We start from the raw sequence: 17,622 nt of genomic DNA on the forward strand, positions 1-17,622 counted from the left end.
AGGGCAGCACTCTGAGGGGCACCCATGGCCTAGGGACAGGAATTGAAGCGTCCAGCATCAGACTGGGGGCTCATGAGAGCTTCCTCCAGGGCAGAAGTTCACATAGTGGCAACTGTTCTGTTCCTTAGCCTCCCCCACACACAGTCACAGTGCAGGCAGCACCATGACTGAGGCTCCATCAACCTGGCTCACACGGCTCACCCCGCCCTAATGATTACCTCAGCCTCTGTCCCATCCTAATTTTTGGCCCACCCAAGCTGGTAACAGTGCCTTTTTCATATGAATGGGTGGGCTAAGCACAGGCTACAGGACTTCCTAAAGCTGCTCAAACAGGCAAGAGCCGAGTGCAGTCCCTGTACCTTTTGCTCAGTGGTGCTAGTGCCAGCACTGGCAGCAGCTATTTACAGATCACTTTACAGCTTATGCCCTGTGGTCCCAGACAGGACACAGCTGGTGCAGACCCTGGCCAGCACAGGACAAGAAACCTCAGGACCTGCGCACCCAGGGGACAGCTGCAGGCCAGGTGAGAGCACCACCAGGCAACTGCTGCCACAAGCCTCAGAGGGACAGGTTTCTTGGACAGTGGCCAGAGCCAGCACTACCAGCTTTAGGGGATGGGTAAGTACCTCCCGGTGACCTGAGGACAGCAATCAGGACTCAGTTATAAGTGGGGAAAGCACTGAGTTCACAAGGAAGAGAAAACTTGAGTGTCCGGCTTGGGGACGAGGGGAGGCCGAGCCACTGGACCCTACAGGAAATCTATTACATCAGGCCATGCTTCTGAGGCGCAGTGTCAAAGCAGCTCTGCCTAGTATTAGAAACGGAAGAAGGCTGCCAAAATGAGGACACAAAGAAATATGGCTCAAATGAATGAACAGAACAAAATTCCAGAAAAAAACCTGAACTAAGTGGAGAAGAGCAATCATAAGTGCTCAGGCCCTTGTCTTGAAGGCAGTTTTCACCTACACGCCTTCCCACTGCCCAACGGGGCAAGCCCCGCAGAGGCAGCCCTTCTCACTTTTGGCCTTAGAGGCCAGAAAAGTCCCCACGGCTTACCTGGGGTCTCTCACAGCTGGATGGCAGAGCAGGGAGGTGGCGGGGGAACGCACCATAGCTCTATGAGAGCTCTGTTTTCCGCAGCTCCCACTCAGGGTCCTCACCTTGACTCGAGACTAGTCGTGCGAATCCGCCCTCAGCTGGAAAGCAGCCGGCACCCCGCACCAGGAAAGGCCCTCACCCCCAAGGGCAAGTCGGGGGGTCTTATCCGGCAGGGCTGTCCACAGTGCCTGAGACCGGAGAGCCGTGAGGGGTTCCGCAAGACCCCTTTGCTTAGCAGTCTGTGGACCCTCGGCCATCACTCAGAGTCTGCATTTCTGTGTCATCAGAGCCTGGGCTTATCCCTCTAGTGAGCCGAGTGGTCTTTGCTGCAAAGCAAGTGCTCATTTTCCTAAGTCCCTGTGTGGCACTTGAAGCGGAGGGCTTCTCATGGGCGCCCTGCGCCTTAAAAGACTGACCGGAACCGAGGGACCCAGTGAGGCTCCTGCTTTGTAGGGGAGATCATACTCTTCAGCACTGTGTATCTTTGTATTGCCTAGGTTATGTCCCAGACAGCTTTCTTTGCAGAGCTGGGCTTTGATCCTATTAGGCAAGGCCTTTTTCTCTCTGAGACCACCCTCTTTGAAGGTGTGGACTGCTCGGTGGTAACTCGTCTGGGCTCCCCAGGAGTAGGGAAAGTCCTGGGCTTTTTGTGGCCACTTTGCTTTTTGCATTGCCCCTCTGTTTTTTTGCGTGTCCCCTTTTAAATCTCAAGTTGTTCATATAGATGGATACCCGTTAGAGAACCAGTCTTTCCCTCTGCCAGACGAGAAACTGCTTACATTACACGGAGGCCCTCACCTCCCTGCGACTTCCCAGGCTCAAGTCAGCCTGACATCTCTGCCAGGGGCTTCCCCCCGGATGACATCAGAGGAGATTTTGTGAGACCTCCTCTCCTGCATTGGGTGCTACCCTTCGTCCCCTTTAGGGTCCTACCTTTGACAGATGACCAGTCCTGTAACTTTGGCCTTTATTTCCCAACTCTGCTCATGTTAAATTCATATCTTAGTATTCTCAGAATTCCAAGTTGGAAATTCTGAGATTCTTATATAGGATTCTTATATGATCATGGTCCTTCGAGGCCTCCAAGGACAGACAACGTGGGGTGCGACTCTGGGACCTAGTGTCCTGCCTGCTGCCTTCTAGTCTCCCTTACGTTCTATCTTCAACATATCTGACAGAGCCACGGAGTGCTTGTACTGAACTGAGATACCCTCCTTACATTTTTGTTTGATCCATAATTCTTGGGGTGATGTTTTCTTATGCCCTCAGTCATGGGGGTCCTCAACTTGTCACTTGTCTCATTAACAGCTTCCTGGGTAGTCAGAACTCCCTGCTAACATGTGAGCAGTTTCCTTATTGCAAATCTGCAGAAAATAGGCCTCCTGCACAAGAGATGTAAGATTAGATACCTTCAACACATATCAGAGCCCATGGGCAGTGCTGTCAGAGAAAAGAAAGGTGCCATATTCTTTCTTTCATGAGCCAGACTTAGGGAACATAATAGGGGTAGAGCCTGATGTGTGTAAACCCTGACTGATATTTTGACCCTGTCTGATATTGCATATGTTGCTGATCATAATGACTCTCAGCATGATCTCTCTTTTCATCATATCTCTTATTTATGTGGGTATTCTCATTGCTCTTGCCATGTAATCCATCCATTTCTTTGGTCACAGGGTCATCTCTTTTATCACTTGAGCTCTACTTTGGAGTAGTAGACAGAAGTGAATTAACTGTCGCATGGTCGGCTGGTTGCAGTTCTCCAGTGTGAGCTCTGGACAAATCCCATCCAGGGGACCTAGTCCCACTGCTGTCACTTATTCGTTGTCTATGCGTCTCAGCTTCTGTCTTTGTTGTGGGATTCGGATACCCTCTCCTGTAGGGTTTCCAGATTGTGGTTAATGTTGGAACTCATGTGCGCAGTGCTTGGAATGCATTGAGATTTTGCCCAGTATCTGTTATGCCTATGATGATGATTATTTTGACCCCAGAAAATTCTGCTCACCTTAAAGAATAAACAATACTTTGTAGTTTCCAGAGCATATGTGGCACTCGTACATGGAACTCCAAGTCAGACCAAAAGGCTGTTTGCGAAGAAACTCCGTGTAAATTTCCTCCCTTGAAACCATATTTTGAGTGTAGGAGTGTTTTTCCAGCTGAACACAACATGATCTTCTAAAATTTGGTTCAGTCTGACTTCCTTCCCACCTAGCTGTCCTTCCATGCAAAGCTCCCCTATCTTCATTAAGATCACCATCACGTAACATCTACTCCTGTCTTACTGTTTACCAAATGACAGTAACAGCAAGGGCAACAACACAACAAAAAGATCGTGCAGGCCATTTTAATAGAATGAGCTCTGACTCCCTAACGCAGCAAAGAGCCAGCCTGTCGGCTGCTGAGTTCCTGTCACAGACGACCTCCCTTATTTTGCAGATACTCTGTGGAGACGATGTGCATACACCACCTTGTCTGTGCACTGGGGTCATGTGCACTGGGACAGGAGCTCAGGATGTGTTCCATCCCTGTCCCCAGTGGAGAGTCTCTCTGGCTTACTCTCAATTCCAAAGTCACTGGTAAGGGTACATTTCCTTTCTAGGTGGAAGTCTTTCGACTGTGAGACCCAGTAGCTGACGGTCTGGCCCCAGCCCACCATTATCACAGCCTCATCTAGCCCACCCTGCTCCGACCTTCACTTACCGCCCACCTCAGGTCTTCTCACTTTCTTGGTGTTGTACTACCTTGCCAGATGGCACCTATTCTTGGCCCCTAATATGGAACCTCCTGCCCTGCTTATGACCCCTTCATTCTTCTGGTCTTCTAGATCTGATGGAGAACCTGACTGTCTACTTTATATGAAAACTGCTCTTAGACTTTAAAATCCTATGGGCAGCGAAGGCAGGCTTTGTTTCTCTTTGCATCCCCAATAGTAGTCTGGAGCCTACCAAAGAGCAGGTGCTAAATTAATATTTGGACAAGTAAAGAGCAAGTGTTCAAGTTGTCAGTCTTATTATGATGTAATTTCTCTCACATCCTTCAGTTATCTGAGCTAATCCATGTCCCTATACTTCAATTTTACAAAGAATCTAAAAGGAATAAAACAAATGATTGAGTACATTTTACATTTTTTTTCATTGTCATGATAACTCAGGATTTACTGTGTGGTAATATCCTCCTCTCGTTTTTTAAAAATAGGAATCAATATTTCTGTGTTATAGTGTCTTGTTCAGAATGACAGCAAATATACCAGTAATTTTCAATTTTTACATAATACCGGAATTCTTATTTTTCAGTTTGCTAATCTCCAATAAATGTATGATCTATTTCACTCATATACCTAGATCTGGAGCTAAATAATATCATATTGAAAGGAACAACATTTAATAAAGAAAAAAAATAAACCTCCAATTTCCCCATAGTCTATTGGAACACAGTATGCACTTGGCTCCTCACTGGTTAGAAGACTGGCTGATTTCTTGAACCACAAAGGGAAGACTCTGCCTGCGGTCTCACTAAGGATGGGAGCAGTTAGGGTCATGCCCTAGACGGCAAACTGGCCGTGGCAGCAGTAGGGGAACCCTGGCTGCAAATGTGACACAGTGTGGTACACCGTATCTTTTGCAATCAATATACAGATGAACATTTATGTATTTCTATATCTTTGAGTGTGTACCTTAAGGGAATGTGTTCAAAAGTTTCATGTTAGTTCATGGGTAATTGAATATTTCATTTTGTTACATATTGTCAAATTTAACATTTTGAGAATTTTTGCAACTGTGTTCTTAAGCAATATGGGAAATAAGTAATATAATAAATTAATTTTGAGCTACTTTTAGTGGTCTATATAATGTTAAACTTGTTTCATTTAAAATTTTGGAAGTTTTAATTTATTTTTGCATGCTCTGCAATTATTTTTGTGACAAAATTTATACATTTGCAGTAAGAGATTAATGTAACCAATGCTCCTGGTACTCATTTCCCAGTTTCAGCAATATCAACATGCATCCAGTTTTGTCTCATTATATCACCCTCAGCCCCCAAATTACTTTGAGGCAAACATGAGTAACAACACTTATCCTATTATGTACCTTTAAAGGTGAAAGCTCTTAATTACAAACACAACCACAGTACTGCAAGGGCACTGGCAGTCACAATTCCAAGATGGTCTCCCAGATTCCTGACTTCTGGTGTACATACATCTTCTTCCAGTTAATTTATCAAACACTAATCTAGGTGCTGCTATGAGGGATTAAGCAGGTGTAATTCAGGTCTCAAATCTGGTATTCTTAAAATAAGGAGATAATCCTCCATGGGCCAGACCTAATGAGGTGAACCCTTAAATGGGATGGGGCTTTTCCCGGTGAGAGAAATCTAAAGGGTGAGAGGGAGGTTCTCTTTGCTGGCTTTGAACATGGACAGAGCTGCATAGCCTAGCAAAGACCTAAGAGTGACCTGAGAATGATCCCTAGCTGACAGCATGCAAGCAAATGGAAACCTTTGTCTTTCCATTTCTGGTAGCTGAAATCTGCTCCCCAAACACATCGTATTGCAAGGAGCTCCTCAGCTCCACATGAGAATAAAGCTACCTGTTGCGATGAGAGCAGAGTTGTGAGATTTCTGATCGAGGGAACCCAGTTACTCCATCACCAACTTCTGACCATAGAACTCTGAGATATTAAATGTCTGTGGGGTGAAGGTATTAAATTTGTGCCAATTTGTTGTAAAGTGTTGCAATATATACACTGAAACTTTTTTTATCTATATTCTTTTTTTATTAGATCATTTAAGACATAATCCCTTGGCTATGTTTACACATTACAGTATTATTATTACTTTTTATCCTGTACATTACCTCCCCAGGGGATATTTGTAACTGAAAATTTGTACTTTTTGGCCACCTTCACCCATTTTACTCACCTTCTATACACTCCCCCCGCTCCAGCAAGCACCAATCTGTTCAATCTGTGAGTAAAGTTTTTAGTGTGTGTGTTTTAAAGACTCCACGTATGTGATACCATACAGTATTTGGCTGTTTTTGAAGTCTCTAATGAAAGAACACCACTTGAAAATCACTTATTTTACACCTCGCTCATGCTGTTACAAATATTGGGAATTCTTTTTTAGGATTCAATGATACTTCTTCCATGTGTGTGCATGTGCGCTCGCGCATAACATTTCCTTTATACTCTCACTCACTAATGATTACTTAGGATATTTCCATGTATTGGCTACTGTAAATAATGTTGCAATTAACAGGAGGGTACATATATCCCTTCACATTAGTGATTTCATTTACATAAGTACCCAATAGTGTAATTGCTGCATAATATGGTAGTTTTATTTTTAACTTTTTGAGGCATTTCTATAGTCTTCCGTAGTGGCTGCATCAATTTACAGTCCTCTGAAATTATTCATTTTTGAATAATCTAAGGACATCCAGATATATAACTTTTAAATTTAAGAAAGACCAAGTGGAGTAAGGGAAACTCATAATTGACCAACTTTTATATTTTTCTCTTTATATTCTGATCCCATCTATTTTAGTTTATTTCCACATTACCAGAAATAGATTCAATGGAATGCCAGGCTGTCTTCTTCAGGATCACAAAATCGACTTCAGGGTTTTCAATGTGTATTTCAGAACACAAAACTCTTACTCCTAAATCTGATACACAACAAGTACATGATCCCTGTCATCCATACACTTATATTCTGAACCTAAGTAGATCATCTGTTGACAGAACAACACTTGAAAAGTAACTCGAAATATCATTCAAAAAGGTATCCTTGCACATCAGGAATACTGGCCAACAGGCATTTCCAACCACAGTGTGAAGACACCACCTCAGTCTTCAATCAGGGTGACACAAGCAACTGGGTGTGGCCCTGGATTATGCATTGCCTTCCCAATGGGATGAAACTCTGCTTAGCAATGGAAGCTAAGTGACACTCTATCTCCACCTTCTCTTTACTCTCTTCACTTGTTCCATATGAAGAAGAGTGTACCTCACCCAATTTTCTAATAACACCTGCTACATTCTATATTTGCATAGGCACATGCAGGGTCTTCTTTGCCTAAACATCACCAGTGCAAGCATGAAGACCTCCAAAGAGCTGATGCTTCATTAATGACTGTGTAAAATAAAAACCATGAACCAAGAGGTCTGATTCACTGATTTATGTTCTCAGACAGTCTTGAAAAACATAAGCAAATCCAGGTACATATCTTTACAATTTACACAATAAAAGAATAAATGTATTAAAACAAAAAAGTAACCAATTTTACATATGTACATCTTCTTTATCCATTCATCTACACGTGGACACGTAGTTTGCATCCGTATCCTGGCTGTAAGATTATGCCGGGTACAGTATAAATAATATAGTAAATAACACTGTAATAAGTACATATAATTCTTATAGGTACTAAACTTATGGCGGTGAGCACTTTATAAGTTATTAAATGTCTAATGGATATGTTCCCCAGATGAAACTAATATTATATTGTAAGTCAATTGTAATTAAAATTTTAAGTGGCCAATATTGACTTTATCCACTTATTCATCTATGCATCTATCTATTGCTCCCAATTATTTTAGTGTAAACTTTGCTCACACCTCAAAAGACATTGCTATTTTAAAACCAAGATAACTTGTTCTGGATCACAAAAGTGATTGAAGGATTGCCAATTTTTATTTCAAAAACAAAATTTTATTCCTAACCTCATATATGGTATTAATGTGCAATCCATGTGTTCATAAACTTATATTTTGAATCTAAACATACACTCTATCTAAAAGAACACCACTTGAAATTGCAAAAAAAAAAAAAAGACGCTGAAAAATAAGCCAACAAGGTATTTTGCATATTAGGAAAATGTTTAAAAGGCCTTTCCAACCACACATTGAACGCTCTATCTCGACATCACTCAGGGTGGGGGTAGTGGCTGGATGTGGCTGTGGGGTGACTGCTGGCCTTGGAAGGACTGCCAGCCCTGGTTTCAGCCTGGGGTCTGGCTTGGGCTCTCTCTTCCTCATCTTTCAAAGCCTCTTCATAATAACATGGGAAGGCTGTGAGATCACTATCATTGAGCTTGGCCAAAAACTCTAGGACTTTCATCTTGCTGCTCTCAGCTAGGGCTTTTGGACCCCACAGGAACTCGTAGCGTGGAGGATCACTGTTGAGCACCTGCTGGTACACCAGGTATTCTTCCTGCACCAAATCTTGGGTGATAAGCTTCTTGGGCTCCCCAAAAATTAAGTGACTTTTTCCATCATAGATGCCCAACGTATTCAGGAATTCCCAGATCTCCTCCTCGGAGGCGCGGTTGCCATTGAGGAAGATCACGCTCAGGAGAGGCATTAGAATCCCTTTCAAAGGAAATCTCCAGCCTCTGCTCAGACTCCCATTGCTGGTGTCATCATGACTGTCAACAAGTATGTAATAGTTACTGTTGGGCTTGACTTCTTTCAATTCTAGGCCAAAAAACAGATCTATGCGCTCACAGGCTTTCCTGAGAATCTCAGGGAAGTCCTTTCTGTACCATTTGTGTACTACCTTCAGCATGTCTGCCTTCTTAATGGACTCTTTCATTTTATACTGATACATCAGGTACTCCACCAACTGAGTAGCCTTCTTCCTTAGAAGATCTTTGCCAGGGCTCCCAGTGGAAGTTGAAGCCCCAGAAGAATTTTTACTTTTATGAACACGGCCCTTAGCTTTCCCAGCAGATCTTTCACATGAAACACCTGCAGCAGCACCAGTGGAGACTGGGGTGCTCGAAGGTGCCCGGAGAGGGCCAGCACCAGTGGAGCTCAAGGGAGGGTCCTCCAGGACAGAAGAGGAGGAGCAAGCAGCCTCTTCTTCCTTTCCATTAGTGCCCTCAGCACTCTTAAGACTTTGGGTCTCAGCTCTGTTTTGACGGCGCTTCTCACGAGCACGGAGCCTACTCTTGTGACCACGAGGCATGATGATTGTTTTTCAGGACAGCAGACAACAGTGTGCACCAACAAAGAGGTGATGTGGGCACCTGGTGGATGGAGAAAGGGAGGATGTGAACACCTTCAACAGGTAGATTCCACCTTGGCTTTATTACACGCTGACTCTGTAGGCTTTTTTATAGGGCACTACTCTAGGAATCCACAAAGCTCCTGTTCTCCATTTCAGCCTGTCCCTTAAAAGTCCCATAAAGGAACCACAGAACTTTTAGAGACAGTCTTACGCTGCAACCTACCAACCCTGCCTTGACTTTATTCAGGTGACAGCAGGTGATGTCAGTGTAGCCCTTTTTGTTCTGGTATGTGGGGTTCTCTCAGTTCATCTGCAGTATTATCATGTCAACTCTGGGCACAGCCTAACCACCTTCCCCTCTGCTACTCTGATGTCAACACTGCAATGTTCTCAGGGACCCAGGAGAAAGAACTGGACAGGAGCCTCAGCCCACATGTGTGTCAGGGAACACCCAGTGCTGAGAACTTAGTGGGGCTGTTTCCTGAGTTCATTTGGATCCTTAGTTGACAGCCAAGGTCTTCACCTTGCCTTCTTTTAAGGCTTGGGACCACTCCTCTTGGGCTGACTGGTGGCTGGAACTTCCAACTAAAGCTTTCACCTCTCTTACAACTTATATAAGGAAGTGAGGGTGTTGCTCCACCTGACAGCCCATCCCTGAAATCTCTGGGGCTGATATTAAAGAGTTGAGATGGACACTTTCATGTCCTAGTAGAGAACTTCTCACAGTAAGAGCCAACATCCTTGAAACCCAATAAAAGGAAATGAAGTTGACCTTTTATGACCAAAAGTGGTCTCCCAAGGGTGGGCGCTGTTGTAAGAAAGTTGAGGTCCTATGGTAGGTGGCTTCACACAGAATCCCAATTCAAGGTCTAAAATTGTCTCCTGCTGGGGTCACACTTTCTCTTTTTCCTAACCTGGGACCACTCTCCTCAATTTCCTATTTCTCTTGAGTGACCACGGATGGGCCCTCCTGCATGACATCTATCCTTGATGTCTGACAGCATGGAAAATAAGGAGGATTCTTTGTGTCTCCACTGGTATGGTGTGGCACATCCCTCCAGTCCACAAAGGTCTCTCTGGGAAACCTGTCATAACATGAAATTTTGCCACCCATGACAGGAAGTTACCCCATTTGACCTAATCTTTCCCTTCCCTGAGATGGCCAGGAAAGAAGTGAGTGGAACTCATCATGGCGATATGCCCAATCTCCCAGGGCTGAAAACAGGGCTGAGACTTCAGGTGGCCACCTACTTTCTGGGCAGGGTATCCTATCCTTTATACTGTCACAACACTGAATCCACTTAGGGGCTGGCTCCCCTTTTGTGAATTGGGCTTCCTCTACCAAACCAAGGCCATCACCACCCTGAGACCACCGCCAGAGGAAAGGAGGGTCCAGCTCAGCCTGCCAGCTCTGCCCAGGCCGCATTTGCTGAGTTTAGAAGTTTGTGGGTGCAGCTCTCGCCTCCCTGAGTTACCGCTAAAAAGGATATTACTTTGCTTTTTCTTTGTCTCCTCTTCCTGGTGCCTCCTGGAGCTGAGAGCTGGGTTGCTGCTCTTTGCGGCCCACTTTTCAGGATAGAGGTCGACTCTTAAGCATTCAGGCCTGCATCTTGAAAGCAGTTCGGACCTTTAACTAGGCTCATCAAGAAAAAAATAGAGAGGACCCAAATAAATCAAATCAGAAATGAAAGGAGAAATTAAAACTGATACCACAGAAATACAAAGGAATGTAAGAAATTACTATGAACAACTATATGCCAAGACATTTGAAAATCTGGGTGAAATGGACAAATTTCTAGAAATATATAATCTTCCAAAACTGAATCAAGAAGCAGCAGAAAGCCTGAACAGACTGTGAAATTGAAGCAGTAATAAAACAAACAAACAAACAAACAAACAAACAAACAAAAAAAAACTCCTGACACACAAAAGCCCTAGACTGGATGGTTTCACAGGAGAATTTTATAAAACATTTAAGGAAGAGCTAACCCCTATCCTTCTCAAAGTATTCCAAAAAGTCCAAGAAAAGGGAAGGCTCCCAAACTCTTTTTATAAGACCAGTATCATCCTAATCCTACAACCAGACAAAGACACAAGAAATAAAACTACAGGGCAACATCGCTGAACATAGATGCTAAAATCCTTAACAAAATATTGGCAAACCACCTCCAGCAATACATTAAAAAGATCATCCACCATGATAAAGTGGGATTCGTCCCAGGGATGCAAGGATGGTACAATATTCACACATCAATAAACGTAATACATCATATAAAGAAAAGGAAAGACAAAAATCACGTGATAACATCAACAGATGCAGAAAAAGCATTTGATAAGGTACAGTACCCATTTATGATAAAAAACACTCAGCAAAGTGGTAGTAGAGGGAGCACACCTCAACACAATAAAGCTATGTATGAGAAACCTACAGACAACATCATAGCCAATGGGCAAAAACTGAAAGCTTTTCTACTAAGGTCAGGAATAAGACAAGGGTGTCTGCTTTCACCACTTTTATTCAACATAGTATTGGAAGTTCTAGCCACAGTGACCAGACAATAAAAAGAAATAAAAGTCATCCAAATTGGAAAGGAGGAAGTAAAACTGTCATTGTTTGCAGATGACATGATACTGTACATAGAAAACCCTACAGACTCCACCAAAAAACTACTCGACCTAATAAATGAATTTGGCAAAACAGCAGGATACAAAGTCAATATTCAGAAATCAAATACATTTTTGTAAGCCAACAATGAAGTATCAGAAACAGAAATTAGGAAAAGAATCTCATTAACTGTAGCAGCAAGAAAAATAAAGTACCTAATAATAGAACCAAGGAGGTAAAAGACCTGCACTCAGAAATGTACAGAACACTGAAGAAAGAATTAAGAAAGACACAAATAAATGGAAGCATATATTGTGTTCATGGATTGGAAGAATTAACATCATTAAAATGTTCATATTACCCAAAGCAATTTACAGACTCAAAACAATCTCTATTAAAATGCCAAGACATGTTTTGTAGATACAGAAAAAGTATTTGAAAATTTTATATGGAACCATAAATGACCCCAAATAGCCTCAGCAACCTTGAGAAAGAACAAGGTTGGAGGGATCACAATACCTGATATCAGACAATATTTCAAGGCCACTGTAATCAAAAAAATCTGGTACATGGAACAGAACAGAGAGCCCAGAAAAAGACCCACGACTCTACAGTCAATTAATATTGGACAAAGGTGGCTGGAGCATAAAATGGAGTAAAAACAGCCTCTTTAACCAATGGTGTTGGGAGATTTGGACAGGTACATGCAAAAAAATGAAACTCAACCACCAACTTACACCATATGCAAACATAAACTTAAGGTAGATAAAAGTCTTAAATATAAGTTGTGACACCATAAAAGTCCTAGAGAAAAAAATTAGCAGGAAAATTTCTGATATACCACTCAGCAAAATTTTTACCAATATGTCCACTAGAGCAAGGGACATAAAGGAAATAATAAACAAATGTGGCTACATCAAATTAAAAAGCTTCTGCATGCCTAAAGAAAACATCAGCAAAGTGAAAATGGTACCAATCATATGGGAAAACATATTTGCCAATGATACCTCGGACAAGGGTTTGATCTCTAAAACATATAAAGAACTCACCAGACTCCACACCAAGACACCAAACAATCCAATTAATAAATGGGCAGGGGTCCTGAACTGATACTTTTCCAAGAAGGACATACAGAGGGCCCATTGAGATAAGAAAGGATGCTCAACATCAGTAGCCGTCAGAGAGAGGTAAATTAAAACCACAATGAGATACCTCTTCACTCTGGTCAGAACGGCCATCATAAACAGATCAACAAACAACAAGTGCTGGCGAGGTTGTGGAGAAAAGGGAACCCTTAGTACACTGTTGGTGGGAATGCAGACTGGTGCAGCCACTGTGGAAAACAGTATGGAATTTCCTCAAAAAACTAAAAATGAAATTATACCCTAAGAATCCCAAAACACCAATTGAAAAGAACTTATGCAACCCAATGTTCATAGCAGCCCTATTTACAATAGCCAAGTGCTGGAAACAGCCTAAATGCCCATAAGTAAATGAGTGGATCAAGAAACTGTGGTCCATTTACACAACGGAATACTATGCAGCAGAAAGAAAGAAGGAGCTCCTACCCTTCGCGACAGCATGGATGGAACTGGAGAGCATTATGCTAAGCGAAATAAGCCAGGGGGCAGAAGACAAATACCACATGATCTTACCTACAAGCGGAACCTAATCAACGAAACAAACAAGCAAGGAAAACAGAACCAGAGACATGGAAATAAAGAACAAACTCAGAGTGACAGGACTGGCGGGGAGTGGGGGATAACGGGTGAAAAAAGGGGAAGAATCGTAAAGGAACATGTATAAAGGACCCATAGGCAAAAACAACAGGGAGGCAGGGGAAGGATTGAATGCGGGAGGTGACGGTGAGCAGGGCAGGGGAGAGTATTGGGGGCAAAATGGGGGCAACAGTAATTGAACAATAAAAATAAATAAATAAAAATGAAACTTTTTAAAAAAGGCAGTTCGGACCTGTATATCATCTGTTTGCCGAATCGGGCTACTGCCATCGAGCAAGGAAGGCCTTCTCGCTAACACATTCGAGGCCAAATTCAGCCCGACGGCTCTGCGACAGCCTTTCAGAGCCCAATGACAGGGGACGGGGTCGGGGGGAGCCCACCTTCGCTCTGGGAGGGCTGTGGTTTCTCCAAGTCCCACTCAGAGTCCTCACCTTTACTCGAGGCCCGTCTTAAGAATCCACCCTCAGCTGGAATGCAGCCCTCTGTGCGCACTAGGAAAGGCCCTCGCTCCCAAGCGGAAGTAGGTGGGTCCTATCCGGCAGGGCTGTCCGCGGTGCCTGAGAACTGATTGCTGCACGGGGCTCTGCGGAACCCCGTTGCTTAGGAGTCGGTGTGCTCTGGGTCGTCACTCAGGGCCCGCTCTTTTGTGTCTTCAGAACCTGGGCTCGTCCTGTGATCTGGGTGGTCCTAGCCGCCAACCAAGTGCTCACTTTCCTGAGTCCTAGTGTGGCAGTTTGGGCGGACGGCTTCAGATGTGTGCCCTGCGCCTTACGGCCTGATAAATGGGGTGGTACTTTTTTGGACCCTTTGGTGAGATGTTCGTGGACCGTAAGTCCTCACTTAGTGTCTTCATCTTGTTTGTTTCGCAAAGTGGGTCTTCTCTTTTTAATTACCTGAGTCTGCCATCCTCTGAACAAAATCCTCATGTTTCTGAGTTCCTAGAGTGGATGTTTGATTATGCGACACATGTCTTGTCCTTCCTCTGCCTCATAAGCCTGACAGCAGGTCAAGTTCCCTGCGAGACCCTCTCTTTAGGGAGCAGTTTCATCTTCAGCACTCAGGTGCCTCTTCATAACTTCAGTTAAGGCCAAGACCACTTCTTCCGCAGAATTGGGGCTCCCTCTTTCAAAGTAAGAGCCTTCCTTCCTGAGGCCCCACAGTTGTAATTAGCTATAACTCTTCTAGTTTCCCAGGGTTAAAAATAAGATTGGGTTCTGTTTTACTCCCTCTGCTAGTGGGGATTCCTTTACAACACCTAAAGTCTTTACCATTACTCTTGTTAAGGCCTGGGTTTTCTCCCTCTGCGTATCTGGGACTACCTTCATTAGTCCAGAAAGATTAAAGGGGTTTAGTGTGAGCTCTAAGCTAACCCAGATCGGGAGTTCTGGTTTCAGTCTTGTCCCTTAACAGCTGTGTGAATTTGGGCACATTTCTAAACTTCATGAGCATCAGGCTCTGCATCTGTAAAGTGGGTTTGATAAGCTCTATCTTATTGGACTGGTGGAATGTGGTTAATATGTATTAAGTGCCTGAAGAGCACCTGACCTCTACTGAGACTTCAACATGGCATTTATTACTATTATTAACTTGAACCCCAATAATGCCACTCACCTTGCTGGGATTGTTTGTTTTAATCCAGCATAAATCAGCAAGTATGTAGCATTCTAGAACAAAGAAATCCAGTCAGCTAAAATAATGATTAGCCATGAAAACTCAGTAATATTTCCCTATTGCAGGATAAGTCATTCAGTGTGGGTATAAGGTATACTTCCCCAGGTAGATGCAACACAATGCTTGTAGAATTTGTGTCAAGGATTGACAGCTTTCTTCCCTCCTAGAAGCCCTTTCATATACACCACTCTTGTTTTCATTAATTTAACCAGCACCAAAGCCTAGGACTTGTTTATGTACATGATAACTTAATTTGAATGCCATTTTGCTGGAGCAGGATATGATGCTCCAAGCTCAGTGCAAAGAGTGCCCAGTGGCTTCTTACCTTCTCACCTCAAAGGAGACTCATCCTTAGTTTTCAGAAACTCACTGAGTTAATGTGTAAAACATCTAAATTTCACATTGTGCTCATCTGCACTGGGACAAGAGCACAGGACGCGTTCTATACCTGGCCCAGGTGGAAATTCTCTCTGGTTTACCCTCAATCCCAAAGTAACTGTTAAGGGCAGTTTTGCATTTCAGGATTAATTCTCAACCATGAGTTTCTCCATCTGAGAGTCTGGCCCCTGATCACCAGTATCACAGACTCATCTAGCCCACCATGCAGCTAACTTAGAATTCCCTGTCACTGAGGAACTTGCCGTTTTACAAGTCTCAACTCTGCCTTGCTTTAAGGCATTTACACTTGAAGCTCTAATTGGGAACTTCCCCTTTTCTTCATCTTCCTATTTTGTTTATCTCTTATGTCGGAGAGATAATCTTACCTTCTTTTTATATCATAGCTGCTCCTAACCACTAAAATTCTATGGGCAATAGCTCAGTCTTTTTTTTTTTTTTTAATTTCCATCCCCAGAGCTATCATGGAAACTTCCAAAAGCAGATATTTTGTCAATATTTGGGAGAATTAAAGAGCCAGTGAATAAGTAATCCTAATTATTACTATTAATTTATTCTATAGTCTTGAATAAGCCAAGCAAATCCAGCTATATATCTTTTAGTTTTACAAAAATAAAAACTAAAAGGTATAAGGCAAACCAAGAACTGACCATCTCTTAGCCTTTTATTTTTTGTATGATCTTATTCTAATGTAGGCTTCTTTCACATTTCCAAGAAAATGCATATTCCAATGTTATGTTATTTTGTGTAGATCGCAGAAAAAATAATTCAATGGTTCTACTTTTTACTAAATTCCAAACTCATATTCTTAAACCTGATAAACAAATAAAAGTAAGGCACATGTCATTCAAAAACTTAGAATCTGAAGCTAAATAAATCTTCCATTAAAATGAACAACATTTATAAGTACCAATAAATAAGTAAATAAATCTACATTTACCCATATGGATTAGGAAAACGAAAGAGACGTACTCTCTCTGCCCTTTATTCCTGTCCTGACCGTCTGCTTCTTGGAACACTGATTACCCACTTTGAACACAAAATGAGGCTGTCTCAGGCCTCATTAGGGGTGGTTGGAACTACTGGACGTGATCCTGGCCGCACAATGACTTTGGCCATTGTTTGGCCTATGTTTGGTACCAGTAGTGGTAGCCCTGGCTGCATCTCTGGCTTGGCCTCTCTCTTCCTCATCTTCCAAAGCCTCTTTATAATGACATAGGAAGGCATTGGTGATGTATCATTGACCTTGGCCGAAAACTCCAGGGCTGTCATCTTGGTGGTTTCAGTGCGGGTCCTTGGACCCCACAGGAACTCATAGCATGGAGAATCACTGCCAGTAGTTATGGCTTTTTAGCTGCACCAAATCGCTGATAGTGAGCTCCATTAGGTCCACAAGGATGAAGTGCCTCTTCCCAGAATTGACACCCATTATATTTAGCTCTTCCCAATTTCCTCAGTGATACAGTTGCCCTTGGTGAATATCAGGTCCAGGACAGTCATTAGGAGACTAGTCTTATGCATGCCTTTTTCATAACTCAGCCTCTTATTTTAAGTGAGGTCCAGTTTTCTGACAAGGTTTTAAGAGTGGTCCGCCTCCTTCATTTCAACTCAGAGAGACTAGCTTCATGTCCTCAGAGGCTCTCCTGAGTATCTCAGGAAGGGTTTCTTATCCTCTTTTATGAAATTCTCCATCATATCTGACTTTGTGATGTACTATTTCATTTAATAACTGAGCACAAGGGAATTCACCAACAAAGCCACTTTCTTCCATTTGTGACCACTGGAGTTGTCATCTGATATGTCTGATGAAGTGTTTGTGGACACTCTTGGCTTTGGGTCTCCCTGTGGGCCTGAAAGTGTTTCTGATGTATGCAGCACTGATGCTTCTGACATTGATTCATGATGACTCTTGTTGATATCAATAGCCAGGAACGTGGGAAAGAGGCATGGTGATAGGGCACCACAGGCTAAAGAAAAGGAGGACCTGAGTGGCCTCATCTGGTAAACTCAACTTTGTTGTCTCTGACAAAGGTCAACTCCAAGAGATTTTTCCTAAGGCCAGTGGTCTAGGTCCTCACAGGTCTCTTGTCCTGCTGGTTCCAT

At 43.1% G+C, this 17,622-nt stretch overlaps 1 protein-coding gene across 1 annotated transcript; it reads right to left on the minus strand.

Moving 5' to 3' along the window:
- Positions 1-8,022: 8,022 nt before the first annotated feature.
- On the minus strand, positions 8,023-9,066 carry LOC129065096 (melanoma-associated antigen B4-like). Its single transcript, XM_054566353.1, has one exon. It carries the CDS (start codon positions 9,064-9,066, stop codon positions 8,023-8,025), a length of 1,044 nt encoding a protein of 347 aa, XP_054422328.1.
- Between the last annotated feature and the right edge of the window lie 8,556 nt (positions 9,067-17,622).

The sequence above is a fragment of the Pteronotus mesoamericanus genome, unplaced genomic scaffold (genome assembly GCF_021234165.1).
Source record: "Pteronotus mesoamericanus isolate MK-2021 breed Mesoamerican mustached bat unplaced genomic scaffold, CSHL_Meso_final contig_173, whole genome shotgun sequence".
NCBI lineage: Eukaryota > Metazoa > Chordata > Mammalia > Chiroptera > Mormoopidae > Pteronotus > Pteronotus mesoamericanus.